Raw genomic sequence first — 20,648 nt, 5'->3', positions numbered from 1 at the left:
GCAGTTGAGGAATAACTGAGAAGCCCCTCCAAGGGGGGCTGGCTGGTAGAAACAGCTACATGCCTGTTAATAACAATTAGGACTGCTATTATTGCCACAGCTGAGGAAAATTCTCTGCTGCACACTTTTACCCATGCCAGAAATACAGGTATTTGTTGCTCAACTAATAAATCACAAACAACATGACATGATGGACTGCCAAGTTTCCAACGCCAGTTAATTGCATCGCAACCACACACACACACACACAAACTTGCAATCACTCTGAAACAGTATTTCTCCCTATTTAAAATTTTAAAAGTAGCAAAGATGAATTGTTAATCACTCAGAGTTATCAAGTATTTAGAATACAGAAGTCATTCTTCAAATTCTTGCTTAAAAACACACATTCTTCTCTAACTGAGTTCAGTATCAAAGAGCCTTACTACTTGTCTTTGACAAATGATTCACCAGTGTGAACCCTCACTGAAAAGTGCACACTCACAATCCGTGGGATGTCTGTAATAGTTCAGGTACTTCCTCAGACACCCCACCGTGCTCCTTCTTCACAATCTTTGTATTGACTCTTTCCTCCAGCTTGAATACTTGGAGGGGAAGGGAAAATAAGGTTCCTCCCTTTACTCTTTTAGTTTCAGTATCTGGGGTCTTGCAAATTAAACTGACAAAAGACAGGTTAAAAAGAAGAAATATATTTATTTCTGTATCTTCGCATTTTTCTTCAGCTGTTTGATTTTTCTGCCATTTCTTACCTAGTGATTTTCCCAAGATGACTTTCAGAATAAAATATTATAATTACATATACATGTATAAATTTTATTTAATGTTAGTGTTTCTTATATAAGGAGGGACAACACTCCATAGAAAAGAAATGAAACTGCCAAAGGAGCAGTTAGGCCTGAGAGTTTATATACCATTTTAACAAAGAACAATATATTGGGGAGATATGATAAGACAAAGGAAAAGGGGTTTGGGTTTGGGGGGCAGTAACTTATGGGACATTAGCTGCAGATAATGGTTATTTCAGAAAGGTTTATTTATGCAGACTGAAGCCAGTACTATGCACCATGGTCTCCAGTAGTAAGAGTCCTCTCCCCTTCCTGGTACAAGAAAAGGGAGGGAAGCTACTGTCACAAAGAGATACTCACACCCTGCCTTAAGGCAGAAATGGCAGCCAGTAAAAGTTTCGCCTCTGTCTGCTGTTTCTCACTTGCCTTCAGCTTAAAATAATCTTTATGGCAAAGTGGCATATTTTGGGGTGACACATTCTGATCCCCTTCATACTCTTAGACCACACTTCTCTCCCCAGCCTCTCACTGGCTTCATTTTTCTTCATAGCACTGACTGCCAAGTGGCACTGAATGTGCTGAGTAGCATATGCTTGGGTCTGCTGTCTGCACTGAGAGTATAAACTCTGTGAGATCAGGCTCCAGACCTTTATCATGACTGTGTTGAACAAATCAATGAGTTTACATTTTACAGCACTGTTTTATTACCATCAGAATTCCTGTCATTTTGATGGTATAGAAATTTGCTTTTATTAATTGCCAGTTTAAAAGGACCAGCACATCATTACAATTTTGCATTTATTTTTAAAACAAACAATAAATAAGACTTTGCTCCAAAACCTACAGTATGAAACATGGCAATAAAACTGGTTAACTGACCATGCAAACAGCAGTTATTAATCCAAACTTATGTGGGTGTGTCTGAATGGGCTTGGCAACCTTCCACAGAGTAGTTCCATGGAAATGGCCCTTCCACACATGGCACAGCAGGTAAGACACCTCTTGGGATGACTGCATCCCAAATCAGAGCGCCTGGGTCTGAGTCTTGGCTCTGCTTCCTGAAGAACCTGGGAGGCAGCAGGTGATTGCTCAAGCACGATGGTCCCTAGACCCATGTGGGAGACCCAGATTTAGTTCTACACCCTTCCCTTTGCTTCGGCCCAGTCCCACTATTGTGAGCATTTGAGGAGTGAACTAGCAGATGGGAACCCTCTGATTGTCTCTGTCTCTCTCTTTCAAATAAATAAAAATAAATAGATTAAAACCTTAGAGATTTAAAGAGATAGATATAATTGTCTTTTGTGGCTAAAGATTCAGGAACCTCAGAGAATTCATGTTTCCAACTTGTTTTTGTTTTTGTTTTTTTTTTTTTTTTTTGAACTATGTGAAGTCAGGAGAGATCTTCAGAGCAGGGAAATGGGGAAGATGACGCTTTACCTAGATCAGTGTAATCACATAACCCAGCGAACAGTCCCACTGAATGGCTCCGTAAACCGAAAACACAGTTCCATTGTCTGCAACCGAGCCCCAGCTATGTTTGCCTGTCAAATCTGATGCCAGCTTGCAGTCAAACTTAGGCCTACATAAGCAATCGTAAAGCCATTAAATCAGACTTGTCTGCATTCCTAGATCAGGCTTTCCTCAGTTATTATTCTTAATGTCCATAGCATCTGTTTATCTCATTTTCTTTAAGTACTGATTTATACCTGAGGGACCACCTGTTGAACACTACTTAAGAGCAGCAATGTAAAGTACTCAATAAATAATAAAAATATTACAAGGTATTTGACACACATTCCTTCCGTACATTATTATTTCCAGACTAATTTTGGTTGATAATGCCAAATAAAAAAAGCACACATTCACAATTTCATAGTTCAGCTGCCCTAAGCAAATGTATACATCCTTTAAGCATTACATTTAAAAAGGCTTCAAATAGCATGAAATTTAATGTTAAGGAATAAAATGAAGGGAATACAATAGAATTTATAGCTGATCTCAAAAATGCTTTTAAAAATTACATAAGAAAGAGGCTGGTGCTGTGGTAAATCCGCCACCTGCAATGCTGGCATCCCATATGGGTGCTAGTTCGAGTCCAGGCTTTTCCACTTCCAATCCAGCTCCCTGATAATGTGCCTGGGAAAGCAGTGGAAGATGCCCCAAATCCTTGGGCCCCTGTACCCACATGGGAGACCCGGAAGACAGAGTTAGAGAGAGAGACAGAGAGAAAGGTCTTCCTTCCGCTGTTCACTCTTCAAATGGCCACTACGCTGCGCTGATCCAAAGCCAGGAGCCAGGCGCTTCCTCCTGGTCTCCCACGCAGGTACAGGGGCCCAAGCACTTGTGCCATCCTCTGCTGCCCTCCTGGGCCACAGCAGAGAGCTGAACTGGAAGAGGAGCAACCGGGACCAGAATCCAGCGCCCATGTGGGATGCTGGCACTGCAGGCAGAGGATCAACCAAGTGAGCCACGGCACCGGCCCCCTCTCCATGCATTATTTAACTTGTATGTATCTCATAGATTCACCACTATGTACATAGTAAAAATCATTTGTGCAAACTGTGACTCTACTAAGTATGGTCCCAATACATCAGTATTGGCAAAATTAAACTTTTCACTTTTAAAAGTTTTAAAAATACAGTGTGTGCTTAACTTAAAGGTCAATGGTTCCTGTGGGCAAGGCCTTGCCACAGAAAAAGTGCAAAGTTTCTAACAGAAAAACTCAACACTAAATCCAAAATTATGAAACCTTAGTATATGAAAAAACTCAAACTCTTTTCAAAGCACTCTCACACAATCTATAACATCCATGCTGATAAATATTTTAGGAATGAAATGAAATGAAAAGAAAGTATTTCAGGAATATTCATATGTCTAAAATGAAATATTTTAGGAATGAACTGAAAACATCTTACAATTCTAAATATACATCATGCATTTTTCCATATTCTAAAACAAATAAAACAATGAGTAACAACAGGAGCACACCAATCTCCTCTTCTCCAGCCTATGCTATGCAACTTCACTTTCCATATTTGCTAACAATCTGAAAATAAATATTTTACATGTCAGGAGTGCACTGGGCTTAAGCCGTCAAAAGATGTCATACTTTCAATATAACGGAGTAAGATGTATAGGCACACCAGGAGCAATGTTCCAAAACAAGGAGGGGAAATGAAAGCTTAGGCCCAGTGCATTAGTCAGTTTTTTGTTACTATAACTAAAATACCCGAGAGGAGCTTTGTAGGAAGGAAGACCACTTACTCCAGCTTACAGCTTTGAAGTCCAGGACCAGACGGCCCCATTGTTCTGGTGTCTGATGGGAGAGATGCATGGCAGAATGAATGAGGGGGAAACTCACATGGTGAGGCAGGAAGCAGAGAGGCCGGGCCAAACCTGAATTAGAAAACCAACCGTCTCAGAAGAACCATCTTCCAGTGGCAGGCGGTTGGCACAGGGTACAAGGGTTAAGCTGCCACTTGGGATACCTGCATCCCATATGGGAATGCCTGGGTTTGAGTTGAGGCTCCACTCTCCATTCCAGCTTCCTGGGAATGCACACACTGGAGGGCAGCAGAGGGTCCCTGTCGCCCACATGAGAGACCTAGACGGGGTTCCCAGCTCGTGGATTCAGCATTTCAGTCACTTAAGAGTGAACTAGCACAGATCTCTGCCTGCTTCTGTCTCTCCGCCTTTCAGATAAGTAAAAATTTAAAAACAAAAAAGGAACTATCTTCTGAAAGCTAAGGACCACCCACTATGACCTCCTCCCAGATACCAGAACTGGATCAAGCTCCACCCCCCATAATTCATCACCCATTATCATAAGACTTTGAGATATAAACATCTACATGAGCTGGGGAGACAAATCCTATTTAAACCATTTAAACCACCCAACCTTTCCAGAAGCTCAGAAACGAAGCACAATTCCTTACAACATGTATTCTTCAACATACTCATACACACAACAAAATGTGTAAGGTAACGAAATGTCTATCTCCCTTCCTTTAAGTAGGAAGCTGACATTCCAACCAGTGATCTCTGTCACAAAACCTGGGGAATAGCACTGTGGCGTAGTGGCTAAAGCTGCCAAAGCTGCCACCTGCAGTGCCAGTTTCCCAAATGGGCGCCAGCTGCTCCACTCCTGATTCAGCTCTCTCCTGTGGCCTGGGAAAGCAGTAGAGGATGGCCCAAGTGCTTGGGCTCCTGCACCTGCATGAGAGACCCAAAAGAAGCTCCTGTCTCCTGGCTTCATATCGGCTCAGCTCCGGCCATTGCAGCCACCTGGGGAGTGAACCAGTGGTTGGAAGACCTCTCTCTCTCTCCCTCTCTTCTCTGTGTAACTCTGACTTTCAAATAAATAAATAAATCTTAAACAAACAAAAAACTTGGGTCCAAAACAAGAAAAATTAGCCACCTCACCCAGCATTTTATTTCACTATTCCACAGAGGGTGCAGATTTGCCTGGTAATTCTACTCTGACTGCCGCTAAACAGTTTTGTCTAGGACAGCCACGCCTTCTTAAAGTGACCAGATTTTATTAATGCTCCTACTCAATATTTAACTGGAAGCAACAACTTAAGAAACTTGATCCAGTAACATGGAACTGACAGGAGAATCATCAAGGTGAAGAAGAGAGAGATGCAGAGTGAGACAAGGATTGGGCTTTGCACCCCAAGTATGTGTGTGATTCCGAGCAACTCAAACAGCTCCAAGTCCTACTTTTTTCATCTCACAAATCAGAAGAGCTTAGAATAGTTTTATTGATTCTGCCAGCTCCAAAAACTATGATTCTCTTCCTATTCAGCAACAGGTTTGGTTAACCTTCTAGGGTTTCTCTATCCACTATGGCAGACTGTAGTCACACGTGGTTGCTGGGCGCTTGACACGTGGTGGGCCTCAATTCAAATATGCTCTATATGAAAGTTCTGATGACATGACATGAAAAAAGCATGCACTGTGGTTGACAAACAGTGTTTTTATGACCACAAATTCAAATATTCTGGATTTATTACCTATTAAAACCAACTTCACGTATTTTTCTTTTTATGTGGTCACCTCAACATTTTAAATTGGATCTAATGTTCCCACACAGTTTGGTTGGAGACTGCTGCCTTAGAGTAGGGCCTGGGCTGGAAGAATTCTGAGATGGAAGACCCAGGAGAGCATGTGCATGGAATAGTGACTGTTATTCCGCCTCTCCACTTTAGAACTTAGTGTCTACCATGCCCATAACTTTGCGTGTAAGTGGGCGCTTTAAAGTATGCTTTTGTTTTCTTATTTTGAGCACCAAAAATGAATGAACAGCAAAAAACACGGGGTCTAAAAATAATCAATAACACTTTATTTATTCCAGGCCTATAGTGCAGACCTTAAGGATAATCCTAAATAGATGGGCCTTTACACAGGCACTTTCAGCCTATTTGCAGTTTCCTGTGAATCTAATATATATAAAGTAACAATTTAGTGTGCTTCATAAAGATCATCCATTTTTTAAACTCATGTTTGACTTTAGTAGGTACAACTAAAATGAATTTCCATGAACTGACCATATTTTTATTTTATCAATACTAGCTAGGAACTTTTCAACAAATTTCTATAATCACTATCAATTTAGGTAATGTATTTTAAATAATGAGAAGCAGGTATATTTTCTAAAGTGCTTGCTATGAACAAAATCAATGAAATATTAATAAGATCCAGATGGGTCCAGAGCAAACACTCATTAATTTTTCTTAGAACGTATTCTCACTGCCAAACTTTCTCATTTCAGTGACCTTCAGCAAAGGCGTTCATCTACATGCCTGCAAAATCAGTTACTGAAATTAGGCCAATAGCAGTTCTTCCCTCTGCAGTCCAGACCAGTGAAGGCCACTGATTTCAGATGGGGCCTGAAGGATGGTTAGTCGGGAAGACTCAGATTATTTTCAGATATATGAAAGCAAAACAGAATTCAGAATCTATGTTCTTTAGCGAAACTTTTTAAAATCAAGGTTTCTCAAATTGCAGAAATTATGATTATTATAAAATTATGCACGAATTAAGGATTTTTAAATTTCCAAGTTCTAATATAATAAAAACAAATTTTCAAACGTGCTCACATGATATAAATTAGCACCAGCTCTTTATGGGGGAAAACAATTCCAAAACATGAGCAGCATAAGATGATCAAAATAGACATTCATATATGTATTACGGTTACTATTCCGGATTCTCATTATTGATCAACTATTCCAAACACACCTAAATTGTCACCTGTTTTTCTATAGACAGCACAAAATGGAAAAGTAAAACATGTTCTTGATACTTAAATTTACAAGAAAAAAAATTGCCAAGATTTAAAATGTTCGAATTTGAGCTATCCTTTTGACTAATCTTCAAGGGAACCACAAATTCAAAAAGAAATGCTTTATAAAACCAAGAGCAGCTTTTGAGGAAACACGACATTTTAGACATTCCCTTAAGATAAAGCCATATACAATATGGCAAACTACTGGGACATATTTTAAACAAACCTTTGATCACAGATAAAATCCCTACTAGAAAATTTCCAAACACCCCCTAGCACAGATGATTATTTCAAGCCTGCAAAGAACTATAGGTTTTTCCAACATCTTTCTTTCATCAACATATTTTTTGGTACATATCGTCACTGAATCATTTTTGGAATAACTGAAACAAAGGGCAGACATTTGGCTCAAGTTATAGTGGCTTAAGTTGCCACTTTGGATACCCACATCCCATATCAGAGTGGCTGGTTCTAGTCCTGGCTGCCCTGCTTCCGATCCGGTTTCCAGCTAATGGGCATCCTGGCAGCAGCGGGTGACATCTCAAGTATTTGGGTTGCTGCCAACCACGTGGGAGAGACTCAGGTGGAGTTGTTGGCTCCTGGCTTTGATCTGATGCACTTCTGGCTATTGTGAGCATCTGGGGAGTAAACCAGCAGATAGAAGATCTCTATCTCTGTCTCTCTGCCTTTTAAATAAAATGAAAATAAGTAAATATTTTTTAAAAAACCAAGTATTTTTATTAATTGAAATGAGTAAGAAACTAATGAATAATTTAAAACTTTTAATGGCTGTCCCCTTTTTATTGATGCAAATATATTAAGATTTCCTTTCCTCTTTCCCACAGAAATTTCTACTCTGGTTTAACAACAACAGGTAAGCCTGCACAGATCTGAAAAGCTGAAAGCAGGCTGGACACGATAGGCAGATCTTGCTCTAAAGAGACGCTCAGTATCATGCTCTTTTCTGAAAACCTCAAAGCTTGCTTTATCTGCTACTCTTTTCAAAGGACAAGTGCAACAAAAAGTTCTTTGGGGAAGTCTCCAGATCAAACGAAAGATAGTTTACTAACAGGGAGAGTAAGCCGACACTGCCACTACTACCCAGAGATACAGAAATTATCCCTCTCTTCCATCACTCTGGTGGGATGGCTTTCCCAGGAACACAAGTCTGAACAAACCTTGGGTTCCACGGGCCATTGAGAAGGGTTGGCTCCTGGGTGTTACCTCTAAGAACAAAAAGGCTTGTCTTTCCTCCATCTCCAGGAAGATGTGCTTCCTATGTGGTTGGCCAGCAGACAAGCAAAGGGGGAAAATCCCAAACACCTACTCTAATAGCTCACGGAGAATCTTTGCTTGGGTTTGGAATGCTTATTAGTCCTCCCAGTTTCCTCTACATCTCTATAAAGTATTGTATTTCCTTGAAATCCCAAAACATCAGTTGTCACCCAGTATCCTACACCTTCCCTTAACCTTTAGGAAGAGAACCTGCAACATACCCCAGAGGCAATGCTCCCAGCTAATGGAGCATGGACAAGTCCTCCTTGCAGCCAGGTGTCACCATCTATCTGGACAACACAATTGAGCAGACACTGATAATGACTTTGGCAAAAGCTCCTAAATCTAACAGAATCATAGTCACCAATATTTCCATTATAGCAACACTTACAAGTACCCCACTGCTGAAAACATAAAGTTCAATTTCATCAAGGGTATCCAAAACTCTTAATCTCCTACCATATCTCACTCTCATCCTCACAAATTCCTTTACATCCTCACTGTTCTTTCTGTCTGGGAAGCCCTGCCATGCTCAACTTCACCTCCACCCATCCTTGCAACCTGGCTCCAATGCTGCCTGTCTTCTCCATACAGACCTCTTATATCCTTCTGTGGGAGCCTTCCATGTTGAACCTAATTATTTCTGCATCTCCTCCTTCCTCTATTAGGTATAGCTTGAGGTACCTCTCCATTTACTCACACCCTACCAGAGTCTAGGGCTCCAGTAACAATTCTAACACCAAAGCCATCTAGGATCTGTCCCATAAAATAACAAGTTTAAAAATTTAAGAGGGGGGCTGCTGTTGTGGAGTAATGTGGAAAGCCCCTGTCTACAACGCTGGCATCCATGGGTGCTGGTTCGAATCCCAGCTGCTCCACTACCCAACCAGCTCCCTAGTAATGCACCACCTGGGAAGGCAGCAGAGGATGGCCCAAGTGCTTGGGCCCATGCACCTACATGGGAGACATGGAAGAAGTTCCTGGCTGCTGGCTTCACCATGGGCCAGCCCCAGACGTTATAGCCATCTGGAGAATAAACCAGCAAATGCAAGATCTCTGTCCTCCTCTCTCTCTCTATCTCTTTCAAATAAATAAATAAATCTTTTCAAAAATCTCAAGAGGGAGAAGCAAGATAGGAAATTAATTTTAGAAATCAGAGCTACAAATCTGTGTTAACATCACAGAAACGAATCACAAATACCCTGAGACTATTTGGAGTAAGGACAGAACAGGTGAATGCATAATCCATATATCCATTTAAACCTGCCCCTCACTTGCCAAATGAATCCAGGGTTTGGGATTGGGTTTGACATGTTCAATCTCTGATATGAACAAGTAAACGAGCAATGAGGTTGACATGTCAGAATTCTTTAAAAAGATAATAAACTGTAAGAATGACATTTTACCCAGTGATTTTTTTTTCCTCCAGTAAAAGGACTTAAAACACAATTTTTCCATGTCTCTTCGCTAGCTATTAATGAAATCAATAAATACAACAGAAACACACCAGCAAACCGAACACTTCCCATCCATGTCCTTACAACATTACCCAGAAAGTTCACAACACAAATTTAACCTATGGGTTCAGTTCACAAACATGAAGTGAAATATTCAAATAGCAAATACAAAGAAAAGGAACTTCAGGAAGCAAGGTAGCTCTGCATCGTCTCTTGTTTAAAGTACGCCCTACATGCCACTGTATCATTCATTATCTCTGTCCTGGACAAATTTAATGACCATGCTGATGAATGACACAGACTCCAGGACATCATGCACTGCCCTTTGCTTGTACGGTTTTCAGCCACACAGTCACATGGTCACCCTATCATCACCTAGAAATCTTCCAGTTTCCCTCAGGTACACCCTGTGCTCACATTTCACCAAACAAATATGCACTGGTTGAAAAATGTTGTTTTGTCTTAAAAGTGGAGTCCCTGACAGTGCTTAGCAGCAATACATAAGCTGCCTTTATGTTCACATAGCCTATGGGTTAGGCGAGAAGCAACTCCTCAACAAGATGACTACAGCACTTTAAAATCAGGATGACTTTTAAAGGTTTTAAATTTTCTCAATTCTTTGGCATAAAAAGATTTAACACTTGACATAAAGCATTAAAAACAAGCTTGAGAAAACACTAGCAAGATACAAGGCTAATCATAATGACTTCAATTAGATTTTCAATGCCTGTCAAGTTAATGGCATACGGTCGTATTGGCTTCAAGCCCTTAAACTTAAGAAGTATAATCTTTTTAGAGGACAGAAATAACGAATTCAATATTTATTTTTTAAAGGACCAGTTTTAATCCTCTTCACAATAAAGTAAAAAATAAATATTAGCTGTCAAATGGCAAAAAAAAAAGTAGGAAACTAGGGAAAAAAGACAATGACAATATAATTTTCATTTTAATGGCCAATCAATTTAATGCCAACAAACATTTTTAGTCTGAACTCCACTATCTTATTCAGATATAATCATTTCTAGGCACCCTCAACCGAAAGTGGATCAACCAATTAGGGGATTAATGAAGTATTTCAGGAAGGAGACTTTTTTGGCTAGGACAATTGAACTCCTGAAATAGAGAGCTGCAAATGTCTGGGCACTAAGTAACTAAGTCACTGATAGCATTTATGAAACTTTCCACAATAAAATGCTTTAGAAAAAGCTGAAAAAATAAACCTTACAAAAGGTTTTAATTTTCTTTGTATGCTTGTTTACAATTTTTTAAATGAGAGGTAGTTACCTCAAATGTCCAGAACATATACATAATATCTTATCACCATAATATAGAATTTCTATGTTACTCACTAAAAATATGTATCAAATACTTGTAAGTACTAGATGTGAGGCATTATTGTGATAAACTATAGGAAATCTCGTGTAACCACAGTCAATATTAACTTGTATTCTCCACCACTTCTGTTCTTGTTCACCCAACGTAGATTCCCTGTTCCCAGTTACCCATCTACATCAAAGTGAATACATGAGTATAGTTCTTTCCTCTACTTTCTTAAGTTAACCCTTGGGGAGTGACCCAATCAGAACCTTCTTGGATAATTCCACATCAAAATATCACATTCACAATACTCTTCCACATGGTGTTCCCTACATCTCTTACCCAACTAAATTTTTTTCAAGTCACCTACTACCTCCTACTTATTTGGTCTACAACCCCCTCTCCTATAAATAGAAAGAATAAATTTCCTTTCCTGGGTATACTAAAAGAACTTAGACTTCTCAGTGTATGAAAATAAGCTGGTAACTTTTTCTATAGAAATTTGATTTTAAGTAGGTAATTAATTTAATGTTTCTAATTTAATATGTATCTCTGAATATATTATTCTTAGTCTGGATATCTGCATGTTACCACGGTTTCTTACGAACTCTTCACTTACGTCCTCAAACAAATACACTGCTGCAAAGTCAAAATCACATTGTTTTAAACAAATCAAAATAAGCAACTAAGACCACAAGAACAGGGAATATTGCCTATCAAATATTACTTCTCATATAATGGGTTCGAAAGTCTCTGTAAACTCAAAAAACTTCATCATTTTCAAAATTTTTGAAGATCTTTTGAAAGATGAAAAAAATCAATATGGCCAAGAATAGTGATACTCTAGCTTTACCGTGTCTACCTATCAATTCATCTACAAACAAAATAACTGAATAGCATTTATAAAAACAATGTAATTATGCTTTTGAAAATTCACGCAACAGTAACAATAGACATGAAAGTTCTTCTTTTTGGAGTAATCAAACCTTAATGGGTACCATTTTCTTCATATTAAAATGAAATTTGTATTGCCTCATTAATTTCATTGTAAAATCCCAATCAGGCTGGTGTAGACAAGGAAAAACTAAACAAATGAGTTTGTGGTAATTGGGGGTGAGAGGGCAGGTATGAAACATAGAAATGTATTTTGAGCATAGGATTAAACCTCTTGTTTCTGCTCCTGTAAAATGTCTCCACAGGACCCAAATATATTGCAGTAATTAAAGATTAGAAATTTAGCAAAGCAACAAGAGTACTAATGCATTTCTTCACTTAACTACAAATGACTTCTCTTTCTACAATACGTCTTACTAAGTATCCTTTATGGCTGGAAAATAATTTATCGGCCTCTTATCATGTAGAATGCCTTATTATTTTTTGATGAAGACAGTACATGGCTTTCTCCAGAGGCAAACTGAGAGCACAGGAGAAATGATTTGATCTTTTAGAAGAAGAGTCAGGCAAAGAACAATTCCATACCAACAAAATTACCAAAAAAGAAAAAAAAAAACATTTTCTTGTCAAATCCCTCATCTGAAAAGTTTCTGAAACTGAAAGGAAGAGAGAGACAATCTAGAAATTAAGAAATTCAAACACTGTTTTGGGTCCATCCCTAACAAGACCTTAAGAAACCACTCATTTTGTTCAACAGGATCTGTTCTTCTATAAAACAGGCTTCTTCTAAACCCAATTTTGTAATATTTGTGTGGTTTATTCCTCATCTCTGCTCATCAGCCCTACATATGTGATCTGGGGGCCATCTCAGTCCTGGGTCTCCTCGGAGCAGTGTTTGTTAAAAATATGGCTCCTCTGGTTACAACCTCTACTTGCAATTTTCTTGTTTTCTTTTGGTTGAGGGGGATGATCATAAAAACAAGCGTTAATTAAGAAAAACTCACACAGATTCCTTGGGACCTTTCTTCTTTTCAATCATAATTTAACCCTGGCATCACCAGTTTCACAAACTCAAAGCTTTCAAATATTTGTAGCCTAATTTTGAAACTGAGTTATAATTTCATAAGCAAAACCTGCCGACTTTTGTGGGTGGACATATATTGTGGTGGTTAAGACATCATGTCACCTACATCCCATATCAAAGTCCCTGCTTTGAGTCCTCCTTTTCTTCTGATTCCAGCTTCCTACTAATGTGCACTTCTGGGAGGCAGCAGGTGATGGTTCATGTACTTGGGTATCACCCGCATAGGAAACCCAAATGGAGTTTCAAGTTCTTGACTTCAGTCTGGCCCAGCTTCAGCTGTTATGGGCATTTGGGGAGTGAACCTGAGGGTGTGAGATCTGTCTCTCTGCCTTTAAAATAAATGAAAATTAAGAAATTTTTCACACTGACTTGTAAAAAAAAATGTATAATTTTATTAAGCACCAGATGACTATAAATGTGATATAATAATGTGATGATCATAATATAGCAAGTAATATAAATTCATTTCATTTTGAAACTGATTTCGTGCTGCAATCTCCAGCAATCTGTTGGTTGGCTTTCTCATCCTCGGGTGATGCAAGATTCCATCTAAGACCAAATTTTTGCTGGCATTCAAATCTTCCACTTCTGATCAGATTGACAAAGACTGTTTATTCATTCTTCTGGAAATGATTTTTCTAAAAACTAAACCAAGTTTGTCCACAGCACCTTGCTCATAGCTGATGGCCATTGAATAGGTGAGCTAATAACCAAGCCAGTGTATGAACACGCTCAGTATTAGATGTGTGGTAAGCTGCCAGTGCATGGATTAAAAATAGGTCTTCCCCATTTATGTAAAACCTGCTTATCATTTTCATACATTTCCACAGTGTTTAAAATTTTCAGTGAACATGAATTATTTTACTGTCTTTGAAAAAGTTAATTGAAGTATGAAAAATAAATATTTAATAAGCGAAATTTAATATTATAAAAATTTTATCTTAAGTATGCTTTTACATTAAAATTAAATCCATTCCTTGTTTTAGAGAAAAAACTGCCAATTTCCAATTATAGTCTTAATTAGTTAAGTGAACTAGTCAATAAATGAGATATGGATTTTTTTTAAAAACTTTCATGTGAGATTTAAATATACCCATTTTACATCATCATTACCTATAATAACACTCATTACTTATAATGTGCTATCAACGTCCATATATATTAACTCATATACTGTTCCACGCATTTTATACATATACAACAGTTCTTTTAAAAGTTAATGGAAAATGGAAGTAAAAAATGTTTACTTTGATGCAAAAAAAACTTGAAATCCAGTCATACAACGGTTTTCAAAAAGGTCATGGAAAATGTATATTGTAAAAATTTTTCATGGATTTCAAAAAAAATTAGTACCAAAATAAACCCATCTTTTAATTCCATTTTTTTCATGAATTTTTTGAAATATCCTACTATGAATTCAGTCATCAGCAACCATAAATATTAGTATCCCCATTCAACAAAGGCACATCAACTTGCCCATGGGAAACAGCTCAAAAGGAACAAAGCCAGAATTTATGCTCATGCAATCTCAGCCTTCTCCAGTCTCGTGATCAGTGTGCAATGCTGCCTTCTCTACAAACACCTATGAAACACTCAATGACTAAGGGTTACTGGCCTCACAATACGCCTGGACTAGAAATCAACATTTTAAATGTAGAAACAACTCCAGTTCTTTCCATAAAGCTGGATTTTTTAATCTCTCAACTTCCCTACTTCAACTACTATCTTCCTTCCATAAAATATTACAGATCCTAGCAATGTTCAACCTAAATATGTATCATCACATGTTTCTTCAAAATGCAGTCATGCTAAATAAATCTAAATAAAATGACCTTTTAGCTCCCTGTTGCAAGTGGGATTTCACACAAGTGAACCTAAGTCCTTTGAATCACCCTTTGAATAGCCAGGTAACTATCAGATTAAGTATCACTCTTTTATCAAACTACTAATTGATAAACAAATCCAGACTTTTTAAATTAATTATCTACATAATCATTCTATTCTAATTATCTACAATCATTCTAATCCAGGTTTGGGTAGACTTCAAAAGAGGATCAAACAAAACATATCTATTGACGAGGATTAATCTAACAAGAAAAATCTACTAACCATTTCTTCATATAAAATATTAGTGTTTTCACTGAAACATTTCTCAAGCCACACAAATTCAACTGAAGAAACAGTTACATAACATCTGCCCCTTTACTAAGGTTTTCATTTGCAAATTTAGTTAGAGGGTTTCGGAGCTGTCTGCTTTTTATAACAGCAGCAAAAATTAATGAAAGGTCTCATGGTCAAGTTGAACAAGGAGAGGTAGCAAACCACCTGCAAAAACCAAAAATCGAACAAAAAACATTTCATTTTGCCCATCCAGTTTTTCATCATGTACTGCCTTAGTCAGATGCTGCTGAAGAGACCAGAGCTCTGAGCCCCTCAGTCTCTCACTTATTCCCCACGGCTCTGCAGTGAGTACCCTGCGCCGGCATCTGCTGCAGCTCCCATGCCTCAGGATTTGTTCCTTGTCTGCCTTCCCCAGAAGACTGGAAGCTTCCTGAAGGAAAAGATGGTTTTGCTTACCACATAGCATCACGGTGGAGGGACAGGGCTTGGCCCAAAAAAAAAGAATCAATAAGAATGTCCCTACTGAATAGATGAAAAGTAATCAAAGCCCAACCCTTCTCATTCTTTTAGGATTTAAGAACCTCACCTTCACCCAGCCCTAATGATGAAGACAAAGGCCCCGCCTACACTCGTGTGTGTGTGTGTGTGTGTGTGTGTGTGTGTGTGTGTGTGTGGAGAGGTGCCGAGAGCCATGTAAACAAATATGGTAAATGCCGAGATTAGCCTCACTCTCCAGCCCCAGGATACAAACCTGGCTGGAAATTTACCACCAGGAAATGCTCCAGATTATCTCATCCCTTGTTCCTTTACACATTAAATATAGGTGTTTACTCTGGATCACTTTTACTCCGTATGCCACTTACCCTGTACTTTCCTTCCGGTCCTTAACACATTTGGTTTTCTTTTATAATCACGTGCATGCTTTATTTACCTTGCAAAAGACCTGGGAAAGGGCGGATATAAAGTGCATGCATGCAAACTAAACCTTACATTCTGGAAAGTTTACATTTCAAGTGCACAGGTACAGGTTTACTTGCGCATACATAATGGATACAATGAGAGAGAGATTCAAAAAGGAATGTATTAATAAAAGATGCCATAAATCTCTAAAGGTAATAAAATTTGCAGAAACATATTTTTAGTGAATTGTGTTGTACTTTTTATTCGTTTCTTCAGGCACATAATAGCTACCTGCATTTCTAGAATGACTGACAACCTTCATCAACATACAAGTATCTATATGGAAGACTCCCCTACGCCATAGCAGTAACATGAAATAGGAATCCTCCAGCATAAAGGAAAAGCCTGAATCATATACCCTCCATTTTCCTTCAAACCCATATTCAATCGATCACATTTGTTTTTCATTATTTTTAAAATCAGTCCTAATTTAACCCTGTGATCTTGCATTCCTGAGCTGGACTCAGATTTATTCTATCTCCTAACTCCTCTGCAGTATTAACAGCCTTGCAAGTACCTCTGTCAGGAGCCTCTGCTGGTTATGGCTACAAGTGAGGAGTTTTGCAGCTGGCCAGTCATTATGGCTCCCCAGGGGTCAGCAAGAAAAGGTCATTCCTTGCAAAAGCCCTCAGCTTCCCTAGTTGGCATGCAAGTTTTCTAACCCTTGGAGCAGGGCTTGTGTTAGCAGTGGGTTTCTATCATCTGAGAATCAGCACCAACACCACCAAGGCAATTGTGATTAGGCTAAGCCCTCACTACAGGGAAATAAAACTTAAGAAGCGTAGGTTGAAACAACTAAGTAAATAAACGTCAAGGTCTGCTGAGCCCAGGCGCACAAGATCTTGAGGCCAGGTAATCCCAGCGCTTCCCAAGGCGCGGCCCCACGATCCTTGCCTTTAATACTTCTGTGCTACGGACACCTGCAGCAGACCTGTTTTCCAAGCTCTGGTTAAATTCCCTGTGAACCTCATTAGCGTGACTTGCCCACCCTCTACCAACACTTTGCAAATGGATTAATGGGAATCTCACCTGCACCCTTGAAAGGAAGGAGATGACAACAACCCGTGGAAATATCCAGTAGCATAGCAGAAAAAGCCAAGAAACGCAATCAAACAGCCCCCAAATTAGAACTGAAGCATAGGTGCCTACAGGCTGCTGCTTTTTATGAGAAAAAAAATTGCTCAAGAAAGTTAAATACTTGTTCTGATAAAAGCTTCAAAAATAATTGTTGTGATATGCTTTTAATGATTTAATTGTGTTTTCAAATTTGCAAGTTAGAGAATCAGGCAAAAGTGAAATAATTATACAAATGTCATCAGATAGAAAATACATTCTCTAAAAATATGGAAAACCAAATTCTTGGACTCTTTAAAAAAATAATAAAAACCGATCTTAAGTAGCCTTAAGGTGATTCTTGAGGCACTTGTGGGTAAAAACCAGAGAGGAAAAAAGTTCAATGACCTTGCAAATTACGGACCAAGAAACTGTAATAGTGTGATTGCACAGCTTCGGTGGAACTGCAGGAAAACACTAGTCCGGAAATTGCTTTTTTGGAAAATTACTATGAGGTAGGGGGGAAAGGGGGGGGGGGACTGGGAGGGGAGGCTGCACTAGTTAAGACAGGGAGCAAAACCGATGCAAAATGCAACCTCCTCTGCCCCAACTGTCAAGCAAACAACTTCGGAGCATCTTTAGATAAAAAGAAAAGCAGTCATTTGCAGGGCGTTCGCTGAAGGTTCGCGAGTTGGATGAATGGGGCAGACTTGTTATACACCTAGTGGTGGGTGGATTTCACCAGGCTGCAGCCTCCTCGCAGCTTTTCTCTGCTGCACTGCAGAGGCGCCATCTTCTCCGTCTTAATCTTCACTCAATTCAATCCTTTTATCTGCACCCTAAAAAAAGAGACCCTGCGGACCTCCCCAGCATCCTGCGCCCCCGGGGGGACTCAACCAGAGTCCCCAGAGCTGCCAGGCGGGAGGCCGCGCCTTAATCAGACAAACGCCTCCTTTGATGCCCAGGAGGGGAGAGCCCGTGCCTCCCCATCACCCGCCACTGCCCTTTGCCAGACGCACAGCCCGCTCTCCGCGCACTCCTCCCCCAAGGACTCTGCAGCCCAGCACGGAACACACACGCCCGGGAGGCGATTCGGGGCTGGGAAGCCGAGAGGCCCCAGGGCTCGCCCGGAGAAGCCCCAGCCCCCTCCCGGGCGGACACGCAGCGCCGGGAGCCTCCGTGGCGCACGGAGACCCCCGCGGCTCAGCCACCGCGCCCCGGCCCGCCAGGGCGGAGTGCGGCGGCTTTTGTTCCCGGGACCCTTCCTCTCCCTTTTTGGGGAAGCAGCCGAAGGGGCGAGCGAACGCCCGGGACGCCCAGGCTTCGGGCTGGCTCTGGGTCTCCGACCCCTCCCATCTCTCGCAACTTAACACAAAAGGGAGACGCAGAAATGCTCAAAGTTTGCCTGCGGAAGGCGGTGCGCGACCCCGACGCCGGCCCCGGCCAGGGGGGCCGCCGCCGGCAGCCGGCAAGGGGAATGAGGAGATTTGGGCAAGGAAGGGAGTGGGGGGCGGGAAAGGAAGGTGAAACGGGGCGGAGGAGGCAGAGAGAAGCGAGGGGGGCCCCCGGTTTCCCAAGCGGTCCCGGGGCCTCAGAGAAAGCCAAGGGCACGGATTTCAGACCCCGGATCCGGGGACGCTGCGTTTTCGGCTTTTCCCCCACGTGCTCCCTTCCCCTTCCCCCATCTGGACGCCTCTCGCCTTTCCCAGCCCCCGCTCGCGAGGTAAGGACTGAGTCGGGGTCCAGCATTAGCGTCGACCCTTCCCCTTCTCGCCCGTGAACAGGGGTGCCCGGTCGCCCAGCCGACCCCTCGCCTCCGAGGGCTGGAGCGCGCGTCCCCAGGGCAGGGCTGGGCCGAGGGCGGGATGCGCAGGGCACCAGCGAGCGGAGGTGGAGGGCAGCGGGGTCCCCGCGACCACCCCAGACTTCTCCGTATTAGAGACTGGGGGGGGGTAATGTCCCCCCGCCACACACACACACCCAACCCCCTTCCGAGGCGCGGCACCCACCTCCAGCGCCCGAGCCGTCCAGGCGGCCAGCAGGAGCAGTGCCAAACCGGGCAGCATCGCGACCCTGCGCGGGGCACCGAGTGCGCTGCTCTGCGAGTGGGATCCGCCGCGCCCTTGCTCTGCCCGCGCCGCCGCCGCCGCCGTCTCCAGGGGTCCCGCACCAGCGCTGCTCCGTGTGCTCTCGCCTACCGCCGCTGAGGAAACTGACGAAGCCGGAGTGCGGCGGCAGGGCTCGCAGCCCGGAGAGTCAGCTGATCCGGCCCGCCCCGCTCGGCACCCGAGAGAGACCCCTAGCGGAGCCGCCGGGGAGCTGCGCCCGCTCACGCCCGCAGGGGCCCGCGCCCCCGGCGCCCACAGGTGCAGCGCTGTGGGCGCCGCGCCAGCGCCCCGCGCTCCTCCCTCGCCGGCCGGCGCCCACCTGGGAACAGTGGGAGGGAGAGTCCTGGGCCAGGAGAGGGACGGTGCGCAATCGGGGGAAGGTGAGTCCTAGGACGTCTGGGCTCCAGAAAAGTCGGGAGCGCTCCCTGCTCGCTCCCGAGAGCTTGAATCAGCCGACCCCGCAGGCCTCCCGGGGACGTCGTATAAAGGGCTGCTGCTGGGCTGCGTCTTGATCCGCATTTCGGTTTTTGTACCGACTTGGAGAGGTGGGGCAGGCGTTTCTGGGAGAGAATGGGAGCAGGAGAGGCTTCAAGGCACTAGGATGTCTTTGCTTGTTCAGAGAGCAAAAGCCTCATTTTTTTTTTTTTTTCATGTCAAAAGCAGCCGGCAGCAACCTGGAATGTCTATCTTTAGATTGAACCAAAGGAGAAAAAGCTGTGGACCTAGGCAAGAATCGGGCGACCCATTTACTTCTTCCTGAAAGACGGGGTTTTGTGTTATTTTTTTTTCTTTTTGCATTTATGTTCGTTTTACCTTCTTTTCTTTTCTTTTCTTTTCTTTTTTTTTTTTTTTTTTTCCGAGAAAGGGACTGTCAGTGACCTCGCCTTCGGTCCTTGTTCTCCCTGTGTCTGCTCAGAGTTAACAGAAGTGAACCTTCCGCAAAGCCACTGCTCCTTGATTACATACAAACAGGCCAGTGCGCAGGGTCCAGCTAGTCTAGAATGATCTGGAACCTCCCAGATGTGTCCCCTGCTCCTGAGCTGAAGTAGCGCGTGTCACCGAGGCTACAAGTCCGCAGGGGCTGGCGGGTGGGAGGCGGTGAAGCCGGGGAGGACTCTGGCCCTTCCCACGAGCTGCACTGCAGCCTGTGGTTCCTGTCACCTGTTTGGTGCACTGCTGGACAGTGTCCAGCCAAGGGGGCTGCAGACTTTCTTCCTGAGGAGTGGGCATTTATCTCCCAGCTCCCTTCCATGTCATCTTCTCTCTTCCCCTGCCCCAGGTGTTCAGTCCTGACTCACTGTCCTT

The 20,648-nt window shown here is 42.1% G+C and overlaps 1 protein-coding gene across 7 annotated transcripts in view; it reads right to left on the bottom strand.

Moving 5' to 3' along the window:
- The window catches only part of APP (amyloid beta precursor protein), a 271,030-nt gene extending 251,525 nt beyond the window's left edge, over positions 1-19,505 (bottom strand). For 5 of the 7 annotated variants that reach the window (XM_008266826.4, XM_008266827.4, XM_008266828.4 and 2 more), the window contains exon 1: positions 19,245-19,501. In XM_008266826.4, the coding sequence (XP_008265048.1) occupies positions 19,245-19,301 (57 nt within the window). In that variant the 5' untranslated portion in view covers positions 19,302-19,501. 7 annotated transcript variants of the gene reach the window in all.
- Positions 19,506-20,648: the final 1,143 nt, after the last annotated feature.

This window comes from Oryctolagus cuniculus, chromosome 4 (assembly GCF_964237555.1).
Source record: "Oryctolagus cuniculus chromosome 4, mOryCun1.1, whole genome shotgun sequence".
Taxonomy (NCBI): Eukaryota; Metazoa; Chordata; class Mammalia; order Lagomorpha; family Leporidae; genus Oryctolagus; species Oryctolagus cuniculus.
This window is presented reverse-complemented; position numbering and strand designations above follow the sequence as displayed.